Source organism: Talpa occidentalis, unplaced genomic scaffold, assembly GCF_014898055.3.
Source record: "Talpa occidentalis isolate TD23 unplaced genomic scaffold, MPIMG_talOcc4v2.1 talOcc4.6, whole genome shotgun sequence".
Classification (NCBI taxonomy): domain Eukaryota; kingdom Metazoa; phylum Chordata; class Mammalia; order Eulipotyphla; family Talpidae; genus Talpa; species Talpa occidentalis.
The window spans coordinates 6232679-6257435 of record NW_023604972.1 but is presented as its reverse complement, the minus strand read 5'-3'; the positions used below and the strand labels follow the sequence as shown (position 1 = coordinate 6257435).

The 24757-nt window shown below is 49.6% G+C and overlaps 1 protein-coding gene across 1 annotated transcript; it reads right to left on the bottom strand.

Moving 5' to 3' along the window:
• Positions 1-559: 559 nt before the first annotated feature.
• LOC119260630 (ADP-ribosyl cyclase/cyclic ADP-ribose hydrolase 1-like) lies at positions 560-22301 on the bottom strand. Its single transcript, XM_037529614.2, has 8 exons — positions 22065-22301; positions 11520-11652; positions 10922-11048; positions 8623-8708; positions 4555-4628; positions 3578-3661; positions 3164-3247; positions 560-1389 (listed from the first exon to the last, which is right to left on the bottom strand). The coding sequence occupies exons 1-8, from the start codon at positions 22217-22219 to the stop codon at positions 1329-1331; spliced, it is 804 nt and encodes a 267-aa protein (XP_037385511.1). The 5' UTR covers positions 22220-22301; the 3' UTR covers positions 560-1328.
• Positions 22302-24757: the final 2456 nt, after the last annotated feature.

The window sequence follows — 24757 nt, the reverse complement described above, 5'->3', positions numbered from 1 at the left end:
AAGAGGAACCTCAGGGGAAAACTTGGGTTCCCTGCCTATGAGTGATCCCAGCCAACACCACAAGAAGGAGACCCAGTCACCCCAACCATTCCCCAGATGCTCAAACCATTCTGTTAAGGCACCAGACATGTGAGTGAGGCCATCTTGAATCCTCCAGCCCCAGGTGAGTAGCCCCACCTGAAACCACAGGAGGGCAGAGAAGGGCCATTCCACAGGAGCCTGCTCAGATTCCCTGTCCACAGAGCAAATGATGCAGAGCAAAAGGATTACTGTGCTAATCAGCAAAGTTGAGAACAATAGCTGCTCCCATTGTTGGTCCTCTTCTGTCCCAATCTGGCTTCTTGACCTCTTTTATTATGGGCACAATAAATCCCTGCATTAAACTCCTCTGTTGGAAACACCTAGCGCTGGAAAGCTGTAACAGCCACGGCATGTGCAATGAAAGGGTAAACTTACCTTTCACCTGGGATGTACAGATAAAATAGATCCCAGATTCCAAAGGCAGTTGTGAGTCATAGCCATGAGGACAAAGAGGGGAAACGTACGTTTTCAAGTCATTCAGAAAAATCACATTCTAGATTTTATTGTATTTAACCTAGCAGGCACTTATTGGTGGAAAACAAAAGGCACCTTAAGTTTTGTGGTTTAGTCCTCAAAACAGAGAGCACATGTGATTTGGAGTCCCACAGACCCGAGTTCAAAATCATCCTCTTTCTTGAACTAAAGTATGACATTAGGCAAATGATATTATCTCTCTGAACTTCCATTTTCTCATCTAGCAAGTGGGAGATAATGATATCAATCTCACTGTGTCACGCACCACGCACTGGGTAGCTCATACACGACGGAATACTTTTCCCAGCATAACCATAATCGTGGCATTTATAGTTTGACTATCAATAGATCCTAAACGGTTCACAAATGGACCCGGATACAAGGCCGTTCATGTGGAATGTAACATTTTCTGGAAAGCTTGGGTATTCATCTTCCTTGACTTGACAGTACCAATATGCACCATATTGAAAAATGGGTTCACTTTTACAAAGGATGCTGCCAACAGTTACACAACATAAACCCTTCATATGAAATTTAAAATGAAATAACTCAGCAAAACATTTTCATTATGCAATTATACAATGATTTTTTTCTTGAATATTAGGACATCAAAACAAAAACTATGTTAAGACTGGGAAGCAAGTCTTCCTTCGGTGTTGACACAACGACAGTAGCACCCCTCAAATCCTCAGCTCCCCCCCAGTGTGGCTCCTGAGTCAGGCATGTTGATGGACAGCAAGAGTGCAAAGAACCGAACCGATCACGGCACTGTCTCATACTACAGATTTGCATTGTGAGCCCTCAGGATTTTCCACACATTGAAGAAACGTCTCCCTGTGACAAGAAAACAAAAATGGAGATCAAGAGGCAGTTCAATAAAGGGTCTGGTTCAATTTGTCAATGAAAGAAGCCCCTTCATTAGTAACAGAAACTCATGGACCACGCAGCACCCTCCCCATCTCCTGAAAACACAGAGAACAATCGAGTCAGGAGTGACTGACTCAAGTATGTCCCAATTTTTTTTTTAATTGAGCTGTAAAGTGAAATATAAATACTGCGAATGGGGTGTTTGATGACAGTGCGGGGGATAAAAATGATTACCTGGCTCTCACACGTCACAGCTACCTGATGAGCAAGGACAGCAAAAGCAGCACCCTGAGACAAGGGACCCCAAGTTATCTGTTGATGACCTGCTCGCTTCTCCTCAGGAGCTTCTTGAGAGAATGTGGAGCCAAAGCCTGAGAAGCTGCAGTGTTTCCAGACTCTGGAGAAGGCTGGGAGCAAGAGGACCTCACCTCCTATGCACAGACCAAACCCCAGGCAGCATCTAGCTGGTGAGTGACTCTCATTTCCATGAAAACAAGAAAACAAAGCACCAGGGCCCAGAGGGAGGGGCTGGCAAGTGGAGGAGGGGTAGAGGGGGAGCAAGGGGGTTCATCACAGGAGAGTCCAGGCTGATTGAGCTGAAGGCAGAGAAGGAGCCTTAGAACAGCGACCAGCACCCACGGGCTTCTGAACACTCGGGTCTGTCTCTAGCCCATTCCAAGGCCAATGGCACAGAGGCTTGAAGTGTGGATCCCCCGTCCTCACCAGTGTGGTGGCCCGGGATCCCCCACTAGAATTTACTCAGGGATAGAGGGGGAGAAAGCATCCTATTCTTCAAGGAATCACTACTGTGGGAAAGGAATGCGTCTAAGATGATTCAGGATATTTGAAGCCACTTTTGCTTTATTCTAAATGAAAAGAATATAAATATGTTTCTTAATTAGTTTCTAATTTATTGGCAATTCAATTTTGTAAAGGCAGCAATCATGATGGTAAAATCATCTTTCTCATAAACATGTAGATATTCCTATCCAATGTACCAATAAAATCGATACACATTTTGGGCCTCCCCAGTGGCGCAGCAGTTGAGCACTGGATTGCAAAGCTTCCCGCAGCCTCTGCTGCGCCAGATCGATCCCCGGCTACCGGATGAGGGTCCCACATGGCGTGCAGACCTCTCCTGCGGCCCGCTGCTCCCCTCAGCAGTGTACTTCGTCAGTCTGTCTCTTCTGCTCTCTGCTCTGGCTCTGGTGAATTCTCTCACCCTCCCGCGCTTCTGACTGTACCCAGTGCTTGTATAAATAAATAAATCTTTAAAAAAATTGATACACATTTCTATGTATAGTAATGCACTACTAGATAGAGATGGAGTGTATTTTGAAGAAACAGAGTAGGAGCAATGTGCACTTGGGTTCCTTTCCATTACAGGCCTTATGTATGCTTTGTCTTGATATGGCAGAGGGCAGAACCTATTTAGAGTGGGCACGTTTGGGGGTTCTGGGATCCCGTCATCCTGCCCCAGAAAGGGGGGATGGGGCAGATAGGAAAGGATGAGGAGGTGGACAAAGGTGGCATGGGGTGGCTGGGAACCCTCCTGGGATAGTTAGACAGGTGGAAAGGGGTTGGGAGGGCGGTGGGAGGGGATGGAGATCAGGATAGTTCATCCCCCATCACCATCCAGGGCCAAGAGGGACTCATGCAGCCCTCCTGACTCACGGGGGCAGAGAGAAAATGCCTACAAATACCAAGATGCCATTCCTGCCTCAAGAAAATAATCAATTACCTGTCCATATCCTTGCAAGTAAATTCAATGTTTTCTCTTAAAACCAATTTCAGATCATTTATGGAAGAGCCTGAGCACAAGTCCCTGGAAAGAAAAAGGCAAGTGTTAAAATGACAAGATCTCGCGGACATTTCTTGAATCTCTTAATTTCTTCTAAGGAGCAGGCAGGACCTGGGCCAGGCTCTGGGTAAAGAGCTTGCAGGCTATAGGGGAGCAGAACGTGGGAACTAGGTGGGTGTCTATTATGGAGACGAAAGGAAGAGAGAGTGGTTGGGCTGGGTTGAGGGGAGAGTGACTCCCCATCCATCCCTGCCCCAGTCTGTTCCCAGGACATTCTTGTGACTAGGGATTCTTTCATGGCTCAGTTCCTAAAATCACCCTGAGAATGAATGAGTCCAAAGCAGCAACAGATACCTGGCAGGTGCTTCACGGATCACCCAGGCTTGTAGTTTGTAAACATTTGAAGACAAATTAGGGGCTTCCACACGTCCAAAAGTACTGAGATAAAAGGGACAAAAACCATCATTAGGGGCCTCCCCGGTGGCACAGCTGTTGAGCGCTGGGTTGTGAAGCTGTCCCCAGCCTCGGCGGCGCCGGTTCGATCCCCGGCTGCTCCCCGGCCACCAGAGGAGGGTCCCACATGGCGCGCAGACCTCTCCTGCCGCCCGCTGCTCCCCTCAGCAGTGTACTTCGGTCCTTCTGCCTGCTCTGCTCCCTGCTCTGGCTCTGGTGAATTCTCTCACCCTCCCGCGCTTCTGACTGTACCCAGTGCTTGTATAAATAAATAAATAAATAAATTTAAAAAAAAAACATCATTAGCCCCAAACCCAGACTACACCTGGCATCCTAGTGCCTGTCAAAGCACAGCAGGCAGGAGGCCACTGGTTAGAACCTACTCTCTGAACCTGACACATAATTTGCATTAGAAACACCCATTTTATTCATTCAGCTTGACCTCTGAATAAAGTTCTCAAAACAAGAAGCCAATTCTGCACATCAATAATGATTCACACACTATTCATGGAGCAGAGAGAAGTCAGATCACATCTTCAGGGACAGAGAAGTTAGAAAAGGTGAAGTGGGGGGCAACAGTGTGAACAAAGAGGGGGAATGGACAGATGGAAGGTCATGAGAGACATTGAAAAAAATCACAAAGGTCAGGAGGAGGAGGAGACACGCAGCAAGGACCACTTCAGGGCTGATGCAAATAAGCAACTGAACAAAAGTACCAACAAGGAAGGCAAAGGTCTCCATAGAAGACACAAGTTTTACTCTTTGAGCCCACATTTTCTGTTCTGACTTTAAACACAAAAATCATAATCTCTTAGAGATGAACTATCCAATAGGCGGCTATGCTGACCACAGAAACAGGATGACAAGAAATCGTGTACCTGTTCCTGCTGAAGGGATGACTGAGGGACCCATTGAGTATCACACGAACCTGTCCACAGGTGTTTTCTGCAAACTGAAAAACGAAACAGAACCTCACCATCCCTCAGCATGCAAACATCAGCACATCCCCACCATACTTCCATCCAAAACAGCTCTCAGCTTCAGCTGCTGAAAGATGAAATATCCCGCGTGGGTCTAGCTCAGTGAAGTCAGGTCTGTCAGTGTCCTGCCCAGACACTGGAGGAATTTCGCGTCACATGGGGATTCTGGAAGGAGTGGCTCCAGTTTGTGTCTGAACAATGAAGGTCAATGTCATTGTTCCCGTGGGAGCTAAATTAGGGTCCAGAAGCCGGAAGTGTAGAGACTGAGGGGAACTCACTGGGGAAGGAAGAGAACACTTTCTGGGACCTGCAGTGTAGACACTGCACATTTCATTAGTGGGAGTTCAGCGATGGGGAATTGGGGGAGCCAAGAGGAGGGAGGTAGGAGAGAAGGTGACACTGAGCCCTGGACAGGCCCAAAGAGAAATGCATGGTGACCATTATGAAGCCAGGAGTTGTAGTTCACCGTGCAGCAAACATTTAGCTGGCGGCTGTGCTAGGCCTGGGGGATTCAAAAGGAACAAAACAAAGCCATTGACATGCTTCCCAGGAGGCTCACCAGGACCCCGGGACAGCTCAGGTCCCTTCCCTGAACGACAGCAGCATCCCACACCCTCCATGTGACCTAACAACATCCTACTGTGGTGAGGAGCTTAACCACCAGCACCTGGAGCACTTGAGAGTCCGGACCCCCTGCTGGCCGTGACTGGGGCAGCACCTGGCAGAGGGGGCGCCCAGGAAACTCTGTCACAGGAGCAGAGGGAGGAAAAGGAAGGAACCAGGAGCCAGAAGTGCAGTTCCCTGTGAGGGAGATGAGGAAGGGCAGGAAGAGGTCATGGAGGGCAACAAAGACCAAGACCCGAAGGATGAACAGGATGTCGCCGAGTCACGGAGGCAGCTGCCAACAGAAAGGTCAGGGGGCTTGAGAGAATAGGGGCGATTTGGGGGACCCCTCAGTGGATGCTGAAGTCAAGTAGCTAAGTTAGTTCATGGAATTCAGGTTCCTGAACGTTTAGTCACGGGCTTCGCCTTTATCCTGTAAGTGGTAAATCACCGTAGAGAGAAATTGAAACGGATTATGAAACCCCAGCGTGTCTCTTCCCTCTGGGTGTGAGGCGCAGAGGCCAGCGGCGCGGGGATCACCAGTCACAGGGGTAACTCAGTGGAGTGCTGTCAGGGAGCTGAGCAGGGGCCCCGCAATATAGAAATAGCAAGAGTCCCACAGAGTAAGTACCAGGGCAATGTTCCCCAAGGTCATGTCTCTTGGGTTCAACCACCAAGCCACACTGTCTCTATGTCAGACACGGAAGGATGGAGTCTGATGAAAGAAGGTCATGGACACACATCCCTGAGATCTTGGCCAAGATAAAGGTGCAGTCCGGGGAGAGGGGGGGTGGATCTCTCCATGGCAGAGTCACTGAGGTTAAGTCACTAGATGGATTTCAGGCCCTAGAACATTCTGTCTGTGTGTATCTATAGAAACCTGCCTCTCCCTGAGGTTTACTTTTTAGACACAGCAGAGCCTAGAGGCTTATGGAATGACATGGAGCTGAGCGCCAGGCCAGCCGGAGAACACACGTGCAGATGCAGAGGAGGGGATGCCCAGAGGCCAGGGGCCCCCCACAGAAATCTTATTCCAGTGTCTGAAGGAAAGTCTCTTCACACATGAACTGCCTTGGAATTAGTCAGTTGTAAGGGAACTTCAGTCAAGTCCACCTTTCTTTGCCTCTAACGTGCTTTTCAGGCAATAAAACGGTATCTTTGCTCCAAATGTTAGGGGGAAAAGGCTGTCCCAAAGCAAATTCCATACAGGCTTTGTGGACTCCACCCCCACCCCAGGCCAAATCCAAAGACACTGGGAACTCCAAATCCCATCACCACCCAAGGGAAGGTGGCTGGGACCTGAGGGTGGGGTTAAGGAGCCAGGTGGATAAAAGGCAGACACGTGGGCTTTGGGGGTCCCCATTTTGGCTCTCCGCCAGCTCGCAGCGTCCGGCCAGCTCTGAGGGTGACTTTGGGTTTCCAGGTCGTCGGATCGGGTAGGACACATGAAAGACTTTATTTCCCTATTTTCTCCCTGAGTTGTACATTTTCCTTATTTCCTTTCCTCTTGTAAATAAACCTTTTATTAACCCTTTTGCGTGTGTCTGTAGTAGAGTATTCATAAGTCCCTTTAAAGCGCGCGGGTGAGGACCCACAGCCAGGAACCCGTTTAATATCGGGGTTGCTCTAACACAAACACCTCCAAAGCCTCTATAATTTCATCCCCTTCTGAAAGGGGGAGGCAGATTTGAGCTGATCTCCTGTCTCCTTACCAACTGATACTCCATAAAGACTTTTCCTTTACTCAAAATCCTGGTGTCGTAATAACCTGGTCTCCACACACCAGGCAGGTGTTGGTGTTACCGGAACCAGCTGCCTTAGTGGTGGAGCCGGCAGGACAGTCACACGTGTCCTTTCGGCCTGCTGCCCCCAAGTCAGTTGGGGCAGCTGCTCCTCAGAGCTCAGTCTCTGCCCTCTGTAACGGCCCAAGCGGGTGCGAGCTGTGAGCTGACTTGTGCTAAATGGTCCAGTCAGACTCCAACCAGGGCCCCCGAAGAACAAGGAGAGGCGACACCAGCCCCTGAAGAAAAGAAGATGGTTCCAGCTGCCAAAGAAAGAGGAAAAGCAGCTCCAGCAGCAGCCCTCCGAGGGGGAAGCGCCGAAGGGCTCTGTCACCCAGGGCCTCGGGCCTAACCCTGACACTGTCTGAGAGGAGCCCCAAGGCCTTGAGTCTGGCGCCTCCAAGACTGTTTGTTGTTGGTACCCAGGTGAGCAGCCGCCCTTGTGGGGCCAGCGACCTCTGTGCTCCCCTGTTTATAAACAACCCAGAGCTGGTTCCTGGAGTCTCAGGTCTCTTCTAGTTGTGCGCCGGTGAGACTGACAGACAGTGACTGTCCTCTTAGCGGGCACTGTCCTTTGTTACTCTACAACTCTTGGTTTGGCTTCTTTGACCTTTTGGGGCTTTTGGAAGCTCTCTAGAGGTCTCTGAGACGCTATGGTGTCTCTTGTGGCCCTCTCTGCTCCTGTTCCAGTGTCATTCCCAGCAAGCAGGTAGGGGGTGAGGGGGTAGGCTTGAGTGAATAAAGGGAGCAGACTGGCTGCCATGGAAACTGATCCCTTATGCATGATCCAGGTCATGAGTCAGGACACATCCTAGACAGCACCTGCCCAGCCAGTGATGCCTGGAGTGTGAAAAGCGCCCTGAGACCCTCCCTGTAGAGCAGACCAAGTCTTCTGCCTCACCTGCTGCTTCCCTTAACTCTTTGTTTCATCCCTTAACTCTTTCTGTTCCCTGCTTTGTCTCAGAATTCTTTCACCACTGTGTCCCCAACCTACACCCCAATTCTCCCCAGCAATAGGGCAAGAAGCTGGTTGCTTGGTAACAGTAGAGTGGCCTTGGTCACCTTTACCGTGTTCCCTGCTCCAAGACGAATATATGTCGCTTACCCTCTACTTTTAGCAGATAGTTAACTTATCTGCACCTCCAAGCTGTCACCTGTAGAACACGTGTGATATGCATGGAACCTACTTCATAGGGTTCTTGTGAGAATGAAAGGTTTGCATCCATGGGACAGCCAAGGACTGAGCCTGGCAGGTAAGTGGTCTGTAAATGTGGACTCTTAGGATTCTTCAGAATCCATAATTGGTCAACACCTGGGTCAGAAAATCAAACCAGCCTGAGTTTCAAAGAATAGATGGATGAGCCCAGGGATTCTCTTCAGCTGGGGGCCTGGACCCGCCATGAAACCCTAAAGCTATATGTGAAAATCTTCTGGCACAGGCTTATGAAAGTCTTTCTCAGGAAAGATTGAATCCTACATAGGTTTTCCTAAAAGGACCGTGATCCAAAAAGAAAGAAAACCAACCATTGACCTTTAAGTTCTTGGGTCTCCAGAATTCTAGAATTTCACTGCTGGTGCTTACCCATTTGGACGCCACGTCCCAGAATACCGATGTAGCAGGATGAGGGCAGGTTTCATTCCTTTTTGGACAAGAGTCACTCTTCACTTCTAAAAGACATAGTTTATAGAAATTAAATGAAATGAAAAAGAGTACAATTTAGCTCCATTCTTCCCCGGCTCTTCCACTGGCAGAGACATTTTCCCACTGCCAGGGAGGAGTTGGAAAATGGACACATCTCCACCCAGTTTCACTCAGTGCCCCCAAATCCCTTCCAGATCCTTACCTTGCCCTCCATGCACCACAGGTCAACACAGTGACCAGTTCTGAGTCATCATGCTGGGTAATTAAGCAAAAACACCTGACAGAGCAGCCGCCAGGCTCATCCACATCCAGGAAGAATTGGGTGTGAAACTAGGCCCTACGGGCCTCTGGCCACCTGCTGCTCTGTCTCCTGCCAACACTCTTGAGGGCTTTCCCACACACCGCCCCCCCCCCGCCCCCCACCATGGGGAGCTGCTGCAGAGAACACAGTTTCTGTGTTGCTTAGCCTGGGATATTTGCATGAATGACAAACACTTATTTTCTTTTTATTGATGTATAACAGACAAATAAAGTCATAATATATTTAGATTGTAAAACCTGATGACTTGATATCTGTATATATTGTGAGAAGATTCCCCATCAAGTTGACTAGCACATGCATCACCTAAAATGTGTGTTTTTTTTTTTCATGAGAACATGTAAGACCTTCTCCCTTTGCAAATTTCAATCACATAACACAGTGTTATCAAGTGTCATCACCTCGCTGCACACTAGACACTCAGACCTTCTTTATCCTGTAAGGCAGAGTTGGTTTCTTACACCATCCTCTCCCTAGCCCCTCCACCTTCCAGCCCCTGCTGTGTTTTGACTGTTTCTACTAATTTAACTTTTTTATTTTGTTGGACTTCACATATGATGTCATGCAGTATTTATCTTTCTCTGTCTGTCTTGTTTCACTAGCATGATGCCCTCCAAGCTGATACACGCTGTTACGAAGGACAGGATTTCCTTCCTTTACGACTAAATAATAGTCTAATATGTACTACTACTAATATATATACATTTGCATTTTCTCCACTGCATTTGACAGCACAAAAACTTACTGCATTAGTCCTAAGAACAGAGAGAGCAATAAATGTTCCCACCTTCAGCGATCATATGATCTGGTATAGTCAAATAAATCAGAGAAACTTGGGTTGGGGTGGCCCATAGCACACTAGGGGAGGCTGGTGTGGCCCTCAGTAAGGTTTCCTGAGTAGAAAACACCTTCTCATATCAAGGTGTTTGCGTCTTTCTGGGCAAGATATGAAGACTCTGAATAGTGGCTGAGACTTAAGGATTCCCCAGCCCCCTTGTTCTCGGGATGTAGTCTTGGTCCCAGAGTTCCTGCTGGTCAAGCGAAAATGTAGAGTCAGGCAGGAGGCCCCTCACCAGGACAAAAGCCTTGGGATGAGGAACATACGGGAAATCCAGCATCTGCTGAACACAGCAGCGGACATTATGGCCAGGTGAGCACAACCAGCTCGACCACCTGGACGGGAAGTCAAGGGTCACAGGGTCTAGAGAGAGGGAGGTTTGATCAGCAGCTCAAATGGAGCCCTAGTCACTCCTCCCTAGTCGTGCCAGACATTTCTGCATCCCCAATCCACCTCCCCACCACCCACATTCCTCCACGGACTTGCCCACCTTCCCTGACTCTGATACCCCATAAATGTGAGACGGTTTGGGGGGGTGGGCTGCACCTCCTGAGGTGTGAGCTTCTCTTCATGTCTCTCTCTGTCTCTCTCTGTCTCTGTCTCTCTGTCTCTCTCTCTCTCTCTCAATGGACTTTGAGTGTCTTTCTTCCATCCCGTGCCTCTCCCAATGCTAATGCCCAGCAAAGTGATGGAGATCCAAAGGGTCCACACCCCGAGGCTCGGCAGCTGCCCTGTGGAGGGAGGACTTCGGCCTGGGTCCTTCCCTGAGTCCACACCCTGCTGTGGAATCCTTTCGCCCTAAATGCTGCTCGTATAGAAAGCAAAACACCAACAATTCAGAAGCCAGCTGTGTCTATACTCCAAGAGGAGAGACTCAAGGAGCAGGGGCACCCCAAGGCCCGAAGTCAGTTTTTCTAGAAAACATTCGAGGGTCAAAGCAGGCAACGCTCCACCAGCCTGAGCTGTCATGAGGGGTGACTGGTATAAGGCGAAATCCCTGGGACTCCTTCCAGCACATTGATGGGGGCCCCTGGCTGAGCCAGGGCTTCTTCACGCTGCAAATGGCTCAGTCAGTCCCTCACCAGAAGTGTTGATGTCTCCACACCACGTGAGGCCATCAGCAATGTGGCCCAGGAGCATGTCCTCCAGGGTGAGCAGCTCCCCCTGGTGACTATGTGCCAGTTCTTTTATTTTGCTCCAAAAAAGGACCTAAGAAAGAAGAAACACACCGCTCATTGAGAAACATGTAGTAAATTTTTAATATCCACAATTTCAATTTTTTTATTCATGTATTTTATACATCATTCTTCATTTCTGTACAATGTATGCTTTTTCCTCTCAGGTGTAGTCCGGTAAACCTCCCGCCACGAAGTCACCCGTGCACCCTCACCATAGTCCCTTGTGCTCTTCCCTCCTCTGTTAAAAATCCTCATTTTTTAAGTGAAAGAAAAGCATAGAAATTTTCAGAGTAAATCCTATACAGTACGGGTAGGGTCATGTGTCTTACTTGGGTGTGGAAGGGTGGGAGAGAGCCCTTGTGCACAATGTGTACGTGTGTGCGTGTGCTCTAGGTCACAATGTGAAATGAATTCATTATTTTGCTCATCGTAGTCGAAATGTGTCCTGTGACCTTGTGCTTCTGGCTTTATCCTGGGTTTTGACATCAATGACCCTGATTACCTTGTCGCAAGGTACTTGTTGATTCACCAGCTCCATTAGGGGTTGATAGTCTTCTGCTCGAACGTGGCAAGGGTCCTTAGAAATAAATGCATTCGTGAAAGCCTCCGCTATCTTTTTGCAGTCTTTATCTACTCTGTGAGATAAAACAGACAAAAATACATGAGTAATTAGATTTCAAACTTATTCTTTTTTATTTTTAATGGAGGTCATCTTTGGATAATCCCACCATAGCATACCCACCACCAAATCACCCAGAGTCCATTGTGCCCAGTTCCCCATTATTCTCACCTCCCTGTCTCTCCCTGTCTGGCTGCTTCAGTTGTAAAGTCAGCTTTCAAGCTTTGTTTTTAAGCTTGTCTTTATCTAACACTTAGTTTAGTTTCTCTGTATTCCAAATTGTAGTGACACCTTCCAGTATTTATCTTTCTCCTTATGACTTGTTTCACTTACCATTACCCCTTGTAGCTCTACCCATGTTGCTGCAAATGTCAGGAGTGTATGCTTTTTGATCACTGAATAATATTCCATTGTGTGTATGCATCACATCTTCTTGATCCATTCATCTGTTTGAGGCACTTAACTTTTTTCTATAAGTTAGCTATAGTAAATAGCACTTCAGTCAACATGGGAGAGCAAGTTTCCTTTTGAATTAGTATTTTTGAATTTTCTGGGTACACGCTGAGGAGTGGAATGACCGGGTTGTACGGCAGGTCCATAATTAATCTTTGAGACATCTCCCAACTGTTTTCAACAAGGGCTGGACTAGTTTACATTCCCACCAGCAGTGTAGGAGAGTTCCTGTTCTCCAAATCCTCGCCAGCGCTTGTTGTCAAACAGATTTTTGGAGCATAATTACCCAGAAAATCACATTGAGGAAGCATTGACTAGCACTGATTACTTCATATATTTCATCTTCTCTAATCTACACAACACTGAGATGTGAGGAACATTTCTCTCCCGACCCTAGAAGGCTCCTGTCCTGGTGGAGCTCACTCTCTGTATAACCAGATAGTAAACAAATGAACAAATAAGGGAACAAAATAAGTGCAGATTGTGGTAATAAGCAAGCAGGAAATGAATGGAGGGGGAACAAGAGGAGAAGACTGGATCAATGACCACTTTAGGGAGAGTGGTCAGGAAAGGTCTCCCAGAGAGGTCTTCCTCGCTGAGACGGTGATGAGGAGGGGGCACCACACAGCAGGGGAGGCCGTGCAAAGGCCCTGAAACAGAAAAGAACTTGCCAGTTCTGAGAAACTGAGAGGCAGAAGCTGTAGGAGCAGTTTGGGGAAGACTTCACCTATTATATTAACAGGAATGTTTCATGGAGAGCTGGAGTCTTAGTCCTCTAGAGCTTCCCTTTGTCTCAGTTAGTGACAATGAGTCCAGACTGATCACAGATATTAGGGTTCTAGATCAGGGGCACGTCCTTTCTCTTTCTACCACTCTGCACCTCCCCACAGACTCACCTATTCTCCAGTGAGTCATTCCCTCCTGTTCATTTCTCGCCTCTTCTCTCTACCTCTGACCTACCAGTTAGGTTGTCTCCAGGTGTCCAGAGATTTTGACTTTTCTGACTGTTCTGCTGAGCCTAGTCCAAAGGAGGGAAAAGACAGAGGAGGTAGACCAGTAATCCCGGTGAGTGCCAATGGTGGTCTGGACCAGGGTGGCATCAGCGCCAAAGTTGAGAAGTGATGGAAGAGGAAAGGACTGTACCAAGGGCTTCACTTGTCCTGTTCAAATCTCACACTAGCTTTTGGGGGCGGGAGGAGGGGGATCCCGCCATATCCCTGATTTGGAGCTACAGAAGCTCAGAGAGCAACTGAAAACCAAAGCCAACTATGTGAGCAGCAGAGCAGCCTCACACTGCTCACTGCTGAACAATGCTGCCCCCTGCAGGAGGTGTAGGATCATGGCTGGCTCCCCAGAGGGAGGCAGTCCCTCCCAGCATAAGATCCTGAGCCCTGCAGAGGGGCTGTCTCTGCCCCAGAAAGGTGAAGACCAGATGCAAGGTGAGTGAATGAGTCCGGCTTTCACGCTACTGGCCCTTGCAGCTGTCACCTAAGGCCTTGAATGCAGGAGGCGCTTGGGAGCGTGGGCGTGGGCATGTGTGGCTGATGGTGGACACCTGGAGCATGGTGTAGGCAGGCGTAAGTGTGCACACCTGGGCCTGGAGGCCGAGGATATAAGGGCAGCGTCCTTCAGAGACAGGAGAAGGGCTAAGGAGGGGCGGCTACAGCAGAGCAGCTACGAGAGGAAGAGACCCCGAGAGACGCTAGAGAGAGTCCACAGAGAAAGAGCAAAGATTTACTGGGGGCTAGAAGCCCTGCCGGCCTCTTGGCCCCATCCCCCCAGCCTCTTGCCTTGCCAGCCTTCAGCCTTGCCCCCAACAACGGGCAAAGAAAGAGCATTAAAGCCTGAAAAGACACTGAGGGCTCCAGGACCCTCCTTATTCAAGTGCCTAAATCCACGGAGACCCCGCCTGGGGCCTTGAGGGCGCTACCCCCGAAGAGGACACCCCTGTTCCCAGTGATGGGTAAGTGACTGGGCTAGAGGGGGGAGGGGAAGAAGGACAAGGTCTTGCACAAAGGTGGACAAGTAGCCATCTTTTGGTGGTTCAATCCCTTTTATACTGTCAGGCTACTTCATGCTTCATAACTCTGCTGTCCCCACTCTCTAACCCACACTCGTCCCCCAAATAACACATCAGGTCCCCATCGTGCAGCACCGTCACCCTCCTAATATGCTGGCCCTTGTCTCCCCCACCCTCAGGAAACCCTCACACTCTATGTCCACACCCCTAAAAGTACTTATACATTGATGGGTCACTCATACTTATTCCATGAATTTTCTCACTGTCAAGTCCTGCGGGCAGATTGTCTTGGCTCACAGAAAACAGGCAGGTTCCTTGAGCAGTTTATTCAAATGTGGCTGCCTGGCCTGGCTGGGCTAAAGGCAAGGACTGCCACCTCGTGGAGAGATGTGCAGCCGCAAGACTCCTGCAGGTTGCCAAGGAGGGTCTTAAAAGACTTCCAGACTCTCATGGACCATGAATTTATTAATCTGGCAAATATCTATTGAACATCTAGTGTACGCTGGAGATATTTGTGGGCAGATAAGATATAGCAGTGAATGAAACTAGGTTGTCTGTCCTCTGTGAATCTACATTCTACCGGAACTAGATTAACTACAGACAGTGAATTAGTGGTTATAGAGAACCCTAGAATCGTATAAGATCTAAAGGAAGAAGGAAAATAGAGCAGAATGGGGCAGGAGGAGGGAGATCACAGCATTAAACGGGGTGAAGGGTAGATGACCTTTGAGCAACAAATTGAAGGGAACAGGGACTTGGTCATACAGACCTGCTAGGGAACAGCATCCTAAGAAGAAGGAACATCATTGCAAAGAATCTACCTATGTTATGTATGGTATGTGCAAAACCAACAAGGCAGTCAGTGTGGGGAACCAGGTGAGCAAAAGGAAGAGTGGAAAGCAGGAAATCAGATACTGTTAGACAAGCAGAGCTTTGTAAGACAGCAGAAGGAATTTGGCTTCTAGTCATGGTAAACAAGAAATCAATACAGGAAACTGGCAGGTCACAGAATCCATATACAAGAATTGGTTTTATTCCAACATGCAAACTATGTACTAGAAGAGAAAGAAATTTTAAAATCAATCCCATACTATTGCATCAAAAAGAATTAAACATTTAGTAATAAGCTTGACACAGGAGGTGATGGGGGTGTACAATAAAAATTGTAAGACACTGTTAAAAGAACTAGAAGACAAAAAAACTAAAAGAGATTCCATACTCGTGTACTGGGAGAATTAACAGTTATAATGGACATTCTTACCCAAAGCAGTGTATAGTTTCAATTCAATCCCAAGATCTAAAAAGAACACATACAAATGAACCAAAAGAAAACAAATAATCTAATATTAAATGAGCAAAAGAGATAAATACATCTCCAAGGAAGACATACAAGTGGCCAACAGGCATGTGAAAAAAATGCTCATCGTCACTCATGAGGGACGTGTAAGTCAAAACCACAGTGAATGACCACCTCACACCTGTGAGAATGGCCCCTCTCAAAAAGACTAGAAGTAAAAGTGCTGGGAAGGGTGTGAAGGAAAGAAACCTTCTTTTCCCTTTGTTATTGGGAGTGTAGACTTGTTCACACCATGGAAAAAATACGGGGTTTCTCAAAATAGTAAAAATAGATTGACCACATGATCCAGCAGTCACGCTCCTAGGTATCTGCCCCAAGAGTGCAAACACACTAATTTGAAAGGAAAACATGCGCTCCTGTGTTCATTGCAACACCACTAACAACAGCTGTGTTATAGAAACAACCTACGGGCCCAAAGACAGGTGAGTGGATTAGGAAGATGTCACATAGATACACAATGGAATACTACTCAGCTACTAGAAAAAAAGATTAAATCTTGCCATTTGTGACAACAGGGATAGAACTGGAAAGGATTGTGCTAAGCTATACAAATCAGAAGGAGAAATACAAACACCACATGATTTCATTCATGTGTGGAAAGAACAAAAACAAAACCAAGAAACAGGAATACCTAAACCAAAACGAACACTAGAAATCTGACCTCAGAACTAGGCCACCATCATGAGAGGGTGGGGAGAGCAGTAAAAGAAAGTGGGTCTGGGGCCTCCCCGGTGGTGCAGCGGTTGAGCGCTGGGTTGTGAAGCTGCCCTCGGCCTCTGTTGCGCCAGTTCCGATCCCCGGCTGCTCCCCGGCCACCAGAGGAGGGTCCCGCATGGCGCGCAGACCTCTCCTGCCACCTGCTGCTCCCCTCAGCAGTGTACTTCGGTCCTTCTGCCTGCTCTGCTCCCCGCTCTGGCTCTGGTGAATTCTCTCACCCTCCAGCGCTTCTGACTGTACCCAGTGCTTGTGTAAATAAATAAATAAATCTTTAAAAAAAAAAAAAAGTGGGTCTGAAGGTGGGGTAGAGAAGGTGGGGTATCCTGGCAGTGGTGCAGTATGGGAACACATCTGAAGAGGTGTGACCGTGCCTCTAAAGCATATATGGGATACATGCCAGTGTTACCTCGATAAAAAAAATACAATTGAAAAATAAAAAAAGAAAGAAGGGGTACACTGTATTGGTGGGTTGGGATCTCAATATTAAGATGGTAGATTTCACTATGTGTACCCATAGATTTCATAGATCATGAATCAAAATCCAGCATCTCTGTTACTTTAATCTCTTATTTTAGTAAATTATAATGTGTGATTGTTTTTATTGTACTTCTGAAATAAAAAATTTGGTCATATTAAAATCTTTAGATAGAAGAATGGATAGAAAGATAGACAGACAGAAAGGGACTGGAAACCTAAAACACAAGTTATATAAGAAAAAATGAACAAATCAGACCTTATCAATATTTATTTTTTCCTTTTTTAAAAAAGATTTATTTATTCATGCACACAAGATCAGGGTACAGTCCAGATGTGCAGGAGGATGAGAGGATCCACCAGAGACAGAGTGGGGAACAGAACAGGCAGATTGACCAAAGTACACTGGGGAGGGGAGCAGAGGGTGAGTCAGGAGAGGTCTGCCGCGCCATGTGGGTATCTCGAGGGCCAGGATTGAACCCGCGCTGCAGAGGCTGCAGACAGCTTCACAGCACTGCACTCAACCACCTGTGCCACCAGGGGAGGCCCCTGATCAATATTTCTTTTAAAAACTTTCTTCACAGGGCCTCCCCTGCTGGTACAGGCGGTTGAGCGCCACGCTGTGAAGCTGTCCGCTGCCTCTGCAGTGCGGGTTCGATCCCGGCCAATGAGGGTCACACATGGTGTAGCAGACCTCTCCTGTCGGGCCCGCTGCTCCCCTCAGCAGTGTATTTTGTCAGTCTGCCTGTTCTGTTCCCCACTCTGTCTCTGGTGAATCCTCTCACCCTCCTGCACATCTGGCCTATACCCTGGTTCTTGTACAAAATAAATAAATAAATCTTTTTTAAAAATAAGTAAAATCTTTCTTTACTGAAAGACTCCATTAAAGAAAATGAAAAGGTAAGTCACAAAATAAAGGAATATATTTATGGTTCACTTCTGACAAGGACTTAAATTCAGAATACATGAACCTCCTAAAACTTGATAATAAGCACAAAAACATAATTTTTTAATATTGGCAAAAGCTTTGAATACTTACATCTAAAAGTCCATGAGATGATGCTCAACATCTCAGTTGAGAGGGAAATGCTAATTAGAACTGCCATGAAAAAAACACTTTAAAGTGTGGGCAGGACTCAGCAGGGAAAGCTCTGACCTCTCCAAGAACAAACTGTGAGACAAAGCACTAACCCAGAAAGAAGCAGCATCCTCCTTTTCCCCAACCCTCTGACCTCTGCCCTCTCTCCCTCAGCCATCTGAGGTGCACCCACTACATTGAGCAACATGTGAAAGTCTAACAATATCAAGCATTAGCCCAGCTCTGTGAAGGCCAGATTAGTCACACATTGATGGTGGGTGAAGCAGACAATACACTTTCCTTATAGACAGTTCAGTGGTTTCTTTAATAACTGAACCACATGCCGCAGCTAATTCACTTCTGGGTATTTCCCCAAGGGACACATTCCAGGCAACAGATGTTCCTAGTAGCTTTATCCTCCCTCTGAGCCAAGCTGTGGCACTCCTGAGGGTCTACTCTCTCCCTGCAAGAGTCCCCGTGGCCTCTGATGTTCATTGCACCACTATTCACAGTGGCTAAGTTGTGGGAATGAATTAAGTCCCAATGACAGATGAGTAAGTTAAAAAGAAGTGGCACATATATACACAATGGAATACTACTCGGCTGTAAAAAAGATGAACTCTTGCACTTGTCGCAAGGCGGATAGAACTGGAGAGGATTTTGCTGAGTGAAATAAATCAGAAGGACAAAGACAAATGCTGGATGCTTTCACTCATGCTTGGAGTGCAGAGAAACTGAGCAAAGGAACAGACAAAGTTAAGCCAAAATAAACTCTAGAAATCTGAACGTAGAATTGAAGCTACCAGGGGAAGGATGAGGTTTGTGCAGGGAGCCCGTGGACTGTGCAAGGTTACTGGGGCTTAGAGGGTGGACATGCTATGGCAACAAACATCTAGGGGAACTGGACATTAAGTACCAAGTAAAAACCACCTGGGCAGGGAAGAAAGACATCAGAAGAAAGGAACAACTTTCTTCAACTTTCTGAACAATAAACCCTGGGTTTCATCCCACACAGAGTCCCATGAGTGACCTAGCCAGACCTAGACCATCGCCAAATTATTTGACCTCTGACATATTTCACTTCCCGTCCACCACTGCGTCCTCTCCTGACAGGGGGCTGAAATGTGCAAAAAGAATCAACTTTTCAAATTCCTGCTACACTGTGGACCACCCGCACACTGAGCACCCCCTCCCCCAGCCTTTCCCCCTTTGGAAGCTCTTTCCAAGGGTCTTCCCTCCAAAGGGGAAATGAGGAAGCAGAGCAGCTATCATGGTCATTTGATAAAGAACAAAAGCTTTTTCTAGGCAAGCAGCAGCACTTCCGGGAATTGTTAGCAATGAGCCCAGAACAAGAGTGTGGGCAGGGCTCAGCAGCGGAAGCTCTGACCTCTCCAAGAACAAACTGTGAGACAAAGCACTAACCCAAAAAGAAGCCCTATCCTCCTTGTCCCCACCCCTCTGACCTCTGCCCTCTCCCTCAGACATTTGATGTGCTTCTAGAGCTCCCTCTTTCTACAAGATTCTGTCCCAGATTTCCATTCTCCCATTCTGTCCTGGTGGCACCAGGATCCCCACGCTCAGTGACTCTGCACAGATCCCCACTCCATCCTTCCCGCCCCTGACAACCCAGCCCTGGGGTCTGACTTGCGATATTCAACCACAGCAGCACCCAGGTCCCCCGTCCTGAGCCCTGGCCAACTATCCCTTCGCCTTCCACGCTGGACCAGGGGCTTTGGAGCCTCTATGGCCACCGGGCTCTGTCTTACGACCCCAGAATGGTGGTGGAATTGAAGGAAGCCTCATGACCATGGTGGGAAGATGCAGGACCCAGCTGAGGCCGGCAATGCACTAATGAAGATCAAAGGCTAACCCAGAATACAGACGTTGATGGGGTCATTCCTTCACCCCAAAAGGAAAACATGCCAGACCTCTGCCCTGTGCAGTCACAGTCACCCTCATGCTCTGTGTGCTGACAAAGTTCAGGGTGTGGGTGGGAGGACTTGAGGCTCAGACCCTCTCACCAGCTGGATGGTCCCCAAGACCCCATGATGCTTCTGACCTCTGTCCTCTCTCCCTCAGCCATCAGATGTGCTCCCAGAGCTCCCTCTTTCTAGAAGAGTCTATCCCCAGATAGGTTTTGGGCCATCCAGGGGCTGATCTTCCCTCAGCAGCAGGGTCGTCTCCATCCCCTGGGCTTCATTCCAGGATAACACACTCTTCAGAACACCCTGGTGCTGACAATCTATCCTAAAGGGAAATCCTCAAAGGGCCCTTCTGTCATGACGTCCTCCTGGTCCTGCCCCAGCAGGTGGCGCTTTCCTCCTCTGAGCCCCTCAGCCCAGCCCCGCACAAGCACCGTCCGTGTTACTCAGCATTGGTGTGGGGCTGCTGTTTCCTACACTGGAAAAAGGTTTTACTGAGAAGAGGGAATAAAATACCCATCATTAAAATGAGAGGCCCACGGAAGTGCAAATGAAGAGCTGATCCATGAGAAAGCTTGCCACATATTTGAAGAGAGAGAACAAAAGAAGTTGTGAAATGACAATAAAAATATGTGTATCCTGTTGAACGATGTCTGGGACACAGCGTTACCAAAAAAATGGACATTTCCCATACTTACTACATATCTCAGGATTATTCCCCTTCATCCTTACAATTCCCCTAGAGTGGGGCTGTCACCAACACTTGTGTTTTACAGTTGAGAATCCTGTGGGGAAAGTAACTTGCCGAAAGTGACACTTTGACAGAGCCAAGATTCCAGGTCCGGCACACCAGCCACAGAGAAAGTGAACCTGATTCCTGGAGGTCTTGGACTCCCCATAATATTCAGAGCACCCCCTTGTGCGCAAGGATCTCCGACATGGTGGGTACATTGGGTGCTGACCCATCTCAGAGCCCACAACAGAGGCTCAGCTGCTAACACTACACATGCAGCTGTGCATCCGCTGACCGCGTGGCAGGGACACAGGTGTCTCCTGTGTTCATTACTGTTTCCTCCCGACAGGCATCGTGACACCATCACAGCGCCCCGCGGTTCCTGAGGCGCCCGCGCGCCCCGTGGGTGCTCCCCTCACAGCCCGTGCGAGCTGACCAGGATGAACGGACAACACACACTGTGAGCTGCTGACCTCAGGTGAGAGTGGAGGGGCCGCTCCTTGACACGGGATCCGGGTGCATGTGGCTCCATCCACAGCGGGGGGCTCTCTCCTGAGAGGGAGGGAATCCCTGGGGAGCTCAAGCTGGGGCTCCAGGCTGAGGAGGCGCAGAAGAGGGGAGGGGCTCATGATGGCAGTTTCTAGAAATGAGTCCTGGAGAACTGGTCTTCGCAGCCTCTTGACCGTTTTGAACTAGAGGCATTTCTCTCCCGCACACGCTTTGCTCCCCCCACTCCCTTTACTTCACTGTTACATTGGGTGACACGGGATGTAATGGACACTCTGAAGATGACAGGAGGAACACCCCACCCTGCTTCCTCCCTCCATGGAGTCCTCAGTTACCTGCAAGTCAACACCTGTGAGGACTGGACAATCTGGAGGCCCACAAGGGGCAGGTAAGACCTCTGGGGTCTGTTGCAACAGAGAAACCCCCAGGAGCTTCCACTCCCTGCTTGTTCCCTGCCAGCACCACCTCAAAAAGGGGTTCTGGGGGGAGACAAGCCCTGGGAAGGGAAACCAGCCCAGCGGGAGGGTCTCTGGGGGCAGATGAGCAGCTCGCTGAGAGGGTCATGAGGAACCCTCTGGAAGGTTTCCTGGAGCCACATGGTGCTGCTCCTTCCCAGGGTCTGTCCAGGTTCTGGGGCTGATGTCTCCAGTGTCCCTGTTTCCCGGTCACAGATTTCGGGGCGCCCAACCGTGGGGTTGCTGGTTTGTGTTCCTGAGGAAACCCCCCCCTCCGCGATCCAGCGCCCCTGGCCCCCCCCACCGCACCCCCGCGCCCCGCCCCGGGTCCCCTGCGCCCTCCCTGCGCTTCCAGGCGGGCCCGGCAGGCACCGGGGGGCGCTTGCTCACCCCCCTGAGACGTGAGCCCGCGCCCCCGCCCCGAGACGCGCCCGCAGCGGGGTCGGAGCCCGGGGGTGCGGGGGACCCGCGGGGGCTGCTCCCGGCCCGGCCCCGAGGCGGGTCCCGCGGGGGGCGGCGGCTGCGCGCGGGGCCGGCGCAGGGGCTTCCCGGGCGCGCGGGGTCCTCAGCCCGGACCCCGCTCTGCCCGCCCGGCCCGGCTTCTCCCCGGACCCCGGACACAAAATACTTCGTTTCGGGCCATTCACGTCTTGTGCCCGCGCGCGAACCCAGCTGCCCAGCGGTGCCCAGCGGTGCCCGAGGTGCCACCTACCTCAGGGTCGCATTCGGGGGAGGGGAGTAGCGGGCGCATCGCCACTGGACCTCCTCGGAGAAACTCAGCTGCCTGAAACAATAGTACCAGACCAACACCGCTGCCACCACCAGGACGATCACCCCTGCAGAGACTCCCGCACAGACACGCTTCATAGCGCTGGCCTTGGGGACCCCGCGGGGGGCAGCCAAGCTGCAGGGAGGTGGCGGAGGGAGGAGCTGACCGGAGAGGAGCCAGCGAGACAGCCCGGCTACTACACTGCCCTTCCCGCCCCTCCCCGGCCTTTTCTAGGTTCACTTCCCCTCTCCGCCCCCTCCCAGCCCGCGGCTGCCTGACCAGGGACTTAATTCAGTTGACAACACCCGCTGCCTGCAGACTCCCCAGCAGAGGGACACCGATGCCCCCCAGTGAGAAAGGACCCCCCCTCACCTCAGATATTAGCCCCCACACGCCCCCTGCCCGGGTCCCCGGCAGCCCTTGTGCTGCCCCCACAGCCTGGGCTGGACTGCAAGGGCGGCCTCTGCGCCTCTGCCCCAGCAAAGGCTCCGCCTGCCCAGGAATGGGCTACAGCCCCTGTCAGGGGCCAGTGCCTCTCAGCACCCCAGAAAGACTCCCCCTAACCTTCCCCTTCCCTCAAGTGGCCTCAGACCTAAGGCCAGGCTGCAAACCCAGCTGGACCTCCCACTGCCTGGGTGACTGGAGCTAGTTACTTGGCCTCTGGGCTTAGATGTGGAGCAGATGACAGCAGGGCCTCCTGCACCAGGTCACTACGAGGATGTGCTGATTCCTCTACACAGAGTACTCAGCTCCACGCCTGGCCTCCCTAAACATTAGCTATCACTACCTGCTCCCTGATGCTGTGGATGGGGTACGATTTTATAATCCACCGGGTGTGCTGGGAACAATGCCCGGCGTGCAGTAAGCACAATAAACAGTGGATCAATAAACAATCAGGTGGCTTTTCACAGACAGGCCTCCCTCTTCTCCCTCAAGGACTAAGGGAGAAGGGCTGAGCACAGGGACTCTGTAACATTTCTTTTTTTTTTTAAGATTTATTTATTTATGCATCTAAGAGATGGAGTACAGGCCAGAAATGCATTGGGAGGTGAAAGGAGTCACCAGAGACAGAGCAGGGAACAGAACAGGCAGACTGACGAAACACACTGCTGGCAAGCGGGTGAACCAAGAGAGATCTGCTGCGCCATGTGGGTATCTCCCTGGCCAAGGATCAAACTCGTGCTGCAGAGGCTGCAGATTGCTTCATAGTGTGGTGCCCAACCCCTTGTGTCACCAGGGAGGCCACAGTACTCTGACATTGCGACAGAGACCTCAGGAAAATGACAGATCAGGCCACAGGACTTCCTGGGGCCAAAGTTTTGCAAACAGAGGGACTAGTACCCACTTTCTCACGGTCCCAGAGACAGCAGGAGCCACCAGAGCAGGGAGGCAGGTGGAGGGAGGCAGAAGGGGAGAGAGATGCAGAGGCAGACAGAGGGCAGGTCACCCCAGGACCTGCAGGGGGAGGGAGGGCTTGGGGCTGTGGCTGTTACTATTCACCCTTTCAAGGTCCCCGCGGGACTCATCTGGCATCACATCTTCAAGGATGACTCTGGCCCCTGTGGTGGAATAAGTTGCAGGAGATGAAGGGAAGCTGGAGACAGGGATGAAGACGCTGACCAGGAACATAGTCCCAAAGGAGGCCCCGAGAAAGGGAATGAGGTTCCGGACAGGTTGAAAGGAGAAGCCATGGGATTTGTGGGTGAGTTGGAGACAGGGATGGTGAGAAAGAGAAGAGACAAAAATGAATCTAGAATTTGTTTAATTTTTTTTTTTTTGGCATGTGCAAGGGGATTTTAAAACTCTTCTGGAGGTTACACAGTCTTTCCATTCTGGAGTTTTCTGTATTTCGTGTCCTCTAGAATTTTTGGCCTGAGTAACTGAGCAAAGGAAGGACAACGCTGTCATCACAGCCCTGGCTGACTGACTGGGCAGAAGAGATGGTGGAGGAGGAAAGGCGTGGGGAGAGCATGTCATCTGGGCTGTGTTCTGGGTGAGATCTCGATGAGACTCCAGGAGGAAACTTGAGACACCAAATTGGGTATAAACATCTGGAATTCAGGACATTGCTGGTGCTGGCCCTCTCATGAAAATGGTAGGTTTGGCAGTGGGTAGTTTGTAAAGCCAGGAGGAGAACTAAGAGTGTTGTAGAAATAAATTCTAGCCTTTTGCCCAGGCAGGGGAAGAACAAATGATACTTCAGGAATGGTGAGGGCAGGAGAAGCTTTATTACTCATGCATAAGATCCCAGACCTGGGTAGCCCAGTAAAGTCTGAGCACCTGTTTAAAGACCAAGTGTTCCTTTTATACACAACTGTGTCCATATCTGTCACATGGGCAACATCGTTTTTCAGCAGGCACCACCATTTGTGGCAAAAGTCCCCAGACAAGGGGGCAAGGCAAGGGGGGAAAGATGCAGGCATTTGGGGATGGCCTTGGAGAGAGAGACCAGCTTGGTTGGCTGCTGACCTTGTAGATAAGAGTGCCCTGGCCAGGAATCTTGAAAGGGAAGGAGCTGTAAGGAAGCAAACTTGTGAATGATGCCTGCATTGGAATGTTCATTGCACCTGGGCTGGAAGTTCTGCTGGAGTCTTTATTATATTCATTTGCTCAGTAATCTGTTTTCTCATCAAGAG

Excerpts from the sequence above, each read along its gene's own strand:
- LOC119260630 (XM_037529614.2), bottom strand. The coding sequence starts at position 22,219 with ATGAAGCGTGTCTGTGCGGGAGTCTCTGCAGGGGTGATCGTCCTGGTG. Across the intron at positions 11,653-22,064 it reads CCCCCGAATGCGACCCTGAG|AGTAGATAAAGACTGCAAAA; the intron begins GTAGGTGGCACC and ends TTTATCTCACAG. Across the intron at positions 8,709-10,921 it reads TGGAGACATCAACACTTCTG|AAGTGAAGAGTGACTCTTGT; the intron begins GTGAGGGACTGA and ends TATGTCTTTTAG.